This window comes from Hibiscus syriacus, unplaced genomic scaffold, assembly GCF_006381635.1.
Source record: "Hibiscus syriacus cultivar Baekdansim isolate YM2019G1 unplaced genomic scaffold, ASM638163v2 tig00110403_pilon, whole genome shotgun sequence".
In the NCBI taxonomy this organism is placed as follows: Eukaryota; Viridiplantae; Streptophyta; class Magnoliopsida; order Malvales; family Malvaceae; genus Hibiscus; species Hibiscus syriacus.
The window spans coordinates 852,320-859,349 of record NW_024062723.1 but is presented as its reverse complement, the minus strand read 5'-3'; the positions used below and the strand labels follow the sequence as shown (position 1 = coordinate 859,349).

General features: G+C 32.9%; 2 protein-coding genes across 2 annotated transcripts; one reads left to right on the top strand and one right to left on the bottom strand.

Moving 5' to 3' along the window:
- Nucleotides 1–1,228: 1,228 nt before the first annotated feature.
- Nucleotides 1,229–2,154, bottom strand: LOC120123838 (GATA transcription factor 15-like). Its single transcript, XM_039142655.1, has 3 exons — nucleotides 1,871–2,154; nucleotides 1,627–1,785; nucleotides 1,229–1,538 (listed from the first exon to the last, which is right to left on the bottom strand). Exons 1-3 carry the CDS (start codon nucleotides 1,889–1,891, stop codon nucleotides 1,275–1,277), a joined length of 444 nt encoding a protein of 147 aa, XP_038998586.1. The 5' UTR covers nucleotides 1,892–2,154; the 3' UTR covers nucleotides 1,229–1,274.
- Nucleotides 2,155–5,379: 3,225 nt separating this feature from the next.
- Nucleotides 5,380–6,984, top strand: LOC120123833 (DNA-directed RNA polymerases II, IV and V subunit 9A). Its single transcript, XM_039142651.1, has 4 exons — nucleotides 5,380–5,483; nucleotides 5,647–5,722; nucleotides 6,013–6,171; nucleotides 6,877–6,984. Exons 1-4 carry the CDS (start codon nucleotides 5,455–5,457, stop codon nucleotides 6,955–6,957), a joined length of 345 nt encoding a protein of 114 aa, XP_038998582.1. The 5' UTR covers nucleotides 5,380–5,454; the 3' UTR covers nucleotides 6,958–6,984.
- Nucleotides 6,985–7,030: the final 46 nt, after the last annotated feature.

Sequence of the window (7,030 nt, the reverse complement as noted above, 5' to 3'; positions counted from 1 at the left end):
GACGTTAAGCTTTCCTGTCGATTTGTGATCGTCGTTTTTTTTCCGGTTACCAAATGTACTCGAATCAAGACTGCATCGTCGATGCTACGTGAGAGAGTCCGATCGGATTCGATATCATTACAAGTTGGCATGCTAGTTTGGAGATGGATCTCCTTGTTTGCCCTTTAAAATATACTTTTTATGGAGCTCTCTTAAACTTTTTCCTGGAATGTTATTTCTCCTAAAGAACAGAAGAAATGGAAAAACTGAGATAATATTTCAAAGAGGTGCAACGTCCAAAATGAATTTTAGAAAACAATTTAAAAAATGTAAAGTACAAAAATGGTCCCCTAACTATAGATACTGTTTTATTAAATCTATTGATTATTAAAAGTTATAAAATGATGCTTCGACTATAAAGTGTTGTTTTGTCGAGTCCCTTATTAAAAGTTACAATCGTTAATTTTTTAATAGAAAAGAACGAATTTAGAACATAATAAAGAATCAGATGATCATTTTGTAAATTTCAATGGTTAAAAGATTTAACAAAGTAACATTTTAAAATTAAAGAATTATTTTATAACTTTTTAATAATACTTAATAAAATAATATTATATAATCAAAACCATTTGTATACTTTACTCGTTAAAAAACAAGGTCTGTTTAATAGTTAAACTTTGAGGTGAAAACAAAATTTTTTTATTAGAATTTAACTTTGATCCGATTCAATTTGATTATGTGGTACTTGAATTTGACTTTGGTATGATTCAAATCCCACCAAAAGAATATAGTACTTAAAGCTGTTTGGCGCCAAAGAAAATTCTTGATTTTCCCTCAAACTTCATTTTCAATTCCTTTATAGGTTTATTTTCATCCTTATCCATGGAATTTGCCTTTTCTCTTTTGGGTTAAGTTTATATAAACCACACGTTCAATAAGACAACAAATTCAATATAGTGCTTAAAGCTGTTTGGCGCCAAAGAAAATTCTTGATTTTCCCTGAAACTTCATTTTCATTCCTTTATAGGTTTCTTTTCATCCTTATCCATGGAATTTGCCTTTTCTCTTTTGGGTTAAGTTTATATAAACCACACGTTCAATAAGACAAAACAAATTCAAAAAAAAAAAGATGGAGAAATCAGATCCCAGAAACACAAATCACTGCTAAAATTATATTAGGCAAAGCAGATCATTCAAAACTTTCTTGATTCCTTCTCACAATACAATTAGTTAAACACTTAGAACTAAAAGAATTGAGCAAAAATCACTTAACAATGGTTAGACGCCCGGATAAATTAAGCATAAACAGAACCATAAGAGAGAGCCATCAAAAGAAGAGCAGCTTGTTCTTCTTCGCCCAGCTTTCTCCTTTGATTCTCGAGCGTTGATCTTTGCATCAGAACCTCTCTACCCAATGATATCAACCTTTGCTTCAGATTATCACCTAAATTTCTAGGGCTGTTTGATGATTTCTTTGATTTATTCTCTTCCGCTTTCTTTAGTCCGATTATTGATCTCCTCTTTTTCCTGCTTCGGATCCCGCAAGCATTGCACAATGACTGCAAAAAAAGAATCAAATTAAAGCGTGAGAAACAAAAATCAAAGATTAAAGATCAAATAAGTGTTGAAATGGAAATAGAGGAATACCTTGGGACCAGCTGGGCCGCCTCTCCAAAGAGGGGTCTTAGAAGTACCGCAATCGGCGCAAATTTTCTTGATTTGTTCGTTGAAAACGCTTTGATTTTGAGATCTGGTAGGTGAGATCGTTTCTTGATGTTCGTAACTTTGATCTTCCGAATATGATCCCTACAGGAAAAAAATAAGCGAATCAGGTCAGAGAAAATGGAAGCTAAGCTTAATGATCCAATGAAGAACATTGATGACCACTAACTTTTTCACTTGGATCCAGCATTGTTGGATTTTTGTTGAAGATCTGGAACCAACTCAAGTTGTAAAACAAACAGAACTCAAACGAGCAGTGAAGTTTCGAGTGAAAAACGGATCAAGATATGGAAAATGATCCAAAAGGTGGGAATGAAGTGGGTGGCTTTGCTTTGTGCTGATCAGAGAGACTGACAGTTTTCTCAGGAGAGAAAGTTAGAGAAAGAAAAGGAAAATTTTCAAGTGGCAGGAAACGAATCAAACCGACATAAAGCACCGCACGCAGGGGGATCCAGAAAAAGTATTTATAAGCGGGACGCGAAACCCTAGTTCATTGGCTGTGAAATGACCGAAAAGCCATTGACGGACACAGTTTTAATTCCATTTTGCCACCCGCCAAATTCTACAAAAATGAAGAGTTTTCATTGAATAAACCAAAAAAAAGGCGCCACCGTATTGTTTTTTTGTCTGTTTTTTCCTGTTTGGTTTGCCTCCAAATTTTAAAAATTTTCTCCACTATTATTTGTTTTCCCGGAAAATTTTTAGATATGTTTACTTGTTCCAGCCAATTTTTCCCATATTTGCCTGCCACTTTCGAGTCCACTGCCATTAATTTTTTAGAAGATTTGTGTTTAAATAAATTTTGGGTAAACTATACATATAATATCTAAACTATCAATTTTGATTCAATTAGTGTTTAAATTTTCATTTTTTTAAAATCATATTTAACATTTCATTTTATTTTCAGTTTGTATCTGTCATTAAAATTTTAATGCATTTAGTACTTAAACTATTAGTTTGGTCAATTTAATATCTAAACTATAATTTTTTTGAAAATTTAACGTTAAATTTTGAATTAGATATTAAAATGAAACAGAAATTAAACTTTAAGTACGGTTTTGAAAATTTTGAAAGTTGTTGAAGTGTCAGGGTAGCAGGACATGGTTTAAACAACTTGATTATAGTAACAGGGTATGATTTGAGCCATTTGATTAGGATAACATTGTATGATTCGAGCAACTTGTAGTGACCATAAGTAAAAAAAACAAAAAAAAAACAAAATTTGGGTAACGCATGGAAATCTATGTGTCTGCCATGGATCACACACGGAAACATCCCGGTGTCGCATGGTAGTTCATGCGTCGTACATGGTACCAACGAATAATTTTCGTTCGACATTATTCAAACAATTTTTTTATGCTACGTCATTAAAAAATAGCATTTGTTTGATCACATTTATATAAATAATGTACATTAATATTTAAGATGGAAAACTTTGTAATGTGATTTTAGAATAATGTACAAAAAGTTAACGCGTTTAGTACATAAAATATCAATTTTGGTTTGTTTACTACCTAAGCTCTCAAAGTATTTTTCAAAACTTAACGTTACATTTTGAATGGAGGTACTAAAATAAATAAAAATTAAACTTTAAGTAAGGTTTTAAAAGAATTAAAAGTTTAAGTATTAAAATGGACAAAAACTGATAATTTAGATATTAAAAGCGTAAATTACCCTAGTAAAAACCATTCTTTTTTTTTTAGATTGAAAACAATAATCACAAATGTTATTATTACACCATGTTGCTAAGGATGGCAACGGGCCGGGTTCGGGCCGGGTATTGGTCCCCCCGTCCCCATCCCGTTTAAAAAATTGATACCGTCTCCGTTTAAAAAATCACGGGGATTTAAACGGGGATCCCCGTCGGGTAATCGGGGAAAACCGCGAGGAAACGGGTATCCCCGTTTAGCATAAACGGTTATTTAAACGGGTATTGGGTCGGGTATTGGGTCGGGTATTGGGCCGAGAATCGGGCCGGGTATATATATATATATTTAAATTAAATATATAAATATATATTTTTTATTTAAATTAAATTTATTAATATATATATATATAATTATTTTTAATATTTATCGGGTCGGGTATCGAGGCGGGTAATCGGGTAATCGGGGCGGGGATTACCAAACCCGTCCCCATCCCCGTCCCTATTTAAAATAAATGAGTTTTCCCCGTCCCCGTCCCCGTCCCCGTTTATCATCCCCGAACCCGACCCGTTTAATTCGGTTTTCAATTTTCCCCGTCGGGTTCGAATTTTTTTACCATCCCTGCATGTTGCACCAAAATATAAGATTACATTCCATATTACATCATATCCGTCATGTTTCCCAACTAAACTTTGTATTCTTGTAATGAAACCAAATACCCTTAAACGTCACTTTTGATTAAAAAATTAATAGAATAATAAGAATAATTTTATTATCCTTCGATTAAAAAATATCGAACAATAATAGAAATAATGGTAAAAATAGACGACGGTCCAACTAAACTGTAAGCTAAATTTTTTCAATATATCACTTTCAATTATCCGATCAACTTGAAATTAAATTACGTCAATTTCTTATAAAATATAATCTTTCTATCAATTTGAAACCTTAGGATTTTTTTTTTAATTTTTAATGTGTCATATTAGTAGGGATGAAAATGGGTTGGATTTTTAGGTGACTCGACTTGATAAGTATAATCCATCCACTCAAACATGATTTGATTAAATTTTTTAGATAAAATATTTGCACCCGACTAACAGTCGGATTTTTGGCTGACTCGACCTGAGAAGCATAACCTATCCACTCAAACCTGACCTCACATCTGACTCGACTTGATCTGACACAAATATAAAAAAATTATTCGATAAAATAGAGATCTAATTGAAAAAATTATAGAAAGATGTCATTTTATCATTTATCCCAAAATTATATAATATACTATTATCTTGAGTCAGGTCAAAGATTTTCACTCTGAATCTGATCTGACCCATCATTGACAAATTTAACCCAACACGATCCAAACTAAATTTTTAATTTGATAATGCCAAATCAAATTAAATTGGAACACATCAGATTTGGTCAAATTGTCACTCGTACATGTAAATACTTATTAACGGTTAACGATAAAGATGATAATGAAAGCGAATTAAATATTCAATGATTATAATATAATTTTTTAAAGTTCAATAACCAAAACATAAATTCTCTAAACATTTAGAGACTACTAGTGTAGTTTACCCCATATTAAAATGAAGGGTAAACTACTCATTTAGTACCAAACTATCAATTTTAGATTGTTTTAGTGCCTAAACTTTTAATATTTTCAAAATCATATCCAATGTTTAGTTTTTGTTTCGTTGTAGTACTCTGCCATTAAAAACTTTAAAGTATTTAGTACTTAAACTATTAATTTTGGTCCGTTTACTTTCAATCTTTCCAAAACTTAACGTTAAATTTTGAACGAGTACTAAAATGAAACAAAATCTAAATTTTTTAATGCCAAAGTACTAAAATGAAACAAAAGTTAAACTTTAGGTATGATTTTATAAAATTGAAAATTTAGATATTAAAATAGACTAAAATTGATAATTTAAGTATTAAACTCATAATATACCCTAGAATGAGAGTATAAAAGCCATCAACGCTAAACCTCCTCAATTTCCCCACTGGAGGCTTGCAACACTCGGAAAGATCCCGCTACTAAAAGAACCCAAAGGCTGTCTGCCTTTTCTAAATCTCCCGGGAAAACAAATATTAATCGGAAAAGATGAGTACCATGAAGTTTTGCCGCGAATGGTCAGCTCTCACAGCCCTTTAATCTTCTTGCAGTCATTTCTTTCTTGCATTTTTTTTCATCCCTTTTACTTCTTTTCTTTTCTTTTCATTCATTTACCTTTTCATCCCTTGGATTTTCTTTCCTGCGCTTAAAATTTTTATTTTTTTTGTTTGGTTGATAAAGCAACAACATCCTCTACCCGAAGGAAGACAGGGACCAGAAGATTCTCCTCTACGCTTGCCGCAACTGCGATCACCAGGTTCTTTTACTTATTTACTTTTAGCAGGATGAAGTTTCTTTTTTTCGATGAAGAATTAAGATTCGGGTGTCTTGTTTCCCCCCCCTTTTCATTTAGGGTATAATTTATTTTGAGTTACTTTTTGATTCCGTGTTAAACCCACATTAATTCCTAACCCGTTCCATTTTTTTTACCGTTTCTCTCTAATTTTGTCCAATTTAGAAGATGGGTTTCTTTTGTTTTTGTGAATTGTTGACTCAATACCAGAAGTTAAACGTTTTAAATTGGGATTATCGTTGTTATTTATGTAGGAGGTGGCTGAAAACAACTGTGTGTATAGAAATGAAGTGCATCACTCTGCTGGTGAACGCACTCAAGTGTTGCAGGATGTGGCTGCTGATCCCACTCTTCCTCGGACTAAAGCCGTTATTTGCGCCAATTGTAAACATGGAGAGGCTGTGTTCTTCCAGGTGAACTTCCTACGTACTTTAAGTTTTTGTTTATAGATAGGATAAATCCTTATTGTAAGGAGAGAATGTGATTCATTTCTTGAGGATTCTCTGTGTTTTAGAAAATTGAAGGGGGAAAAATTGACTGAAATGTTTGACAGAGCATTAAACTCGAGGTTGTGTGTTCATTATATCGGATTCTCTTATATTATTGCATCTGCTTTTAAGATTTTTCAACTTTAGGTTATCGGATTCTCTTATGGATACAATGGTTACCTGATAAATCCTTATTGTGGTTTTTGGTTATCGAAAATGTAAAAACTGTGGGTGTTCACTACAATTAATACTCAGTAGGAGATCTGTATTTTCCCTTCTTCTATGGCCTATTTTTGTCTTTGTTTTCCTCCATGTAGCATCAAGGGTGATCCATATATAATGAGAATCTATGTTGCTTAAACTTCGTTTTCCCTACAGCATTTGTCTGTAAGACATTTGAATATGTGCACGGTGATATATTCATCCAAATATATGGGGGGGGGGGGGGGAAACAGAAAAAAATTGAGTTTACTCGTATCTGAAACTAACTCGCTCGCACCCCACTCTGGGCAACATAGATGTTTTGTTCGGGACTTATCTAGAATGTATATGTTTTTTTAAGGGAAATGATTTTTTTCTATGCATGATGAGTAGTGGTAATGTTTCTTCTAATGCAACCTTTTTTTTCAGGCAACTGCTAGAGGGGAGGAAGGTATGACACTGTTTTTTGTCTGCTGTAATCCAAACTGTGGGCATCGATGGAGAGATTGAGATTGAGATGTAGTTGGTCTCATAAGTTGATGATCAGAGCTGCTCAATGTAATCTTCTTTCGACAAACTATTT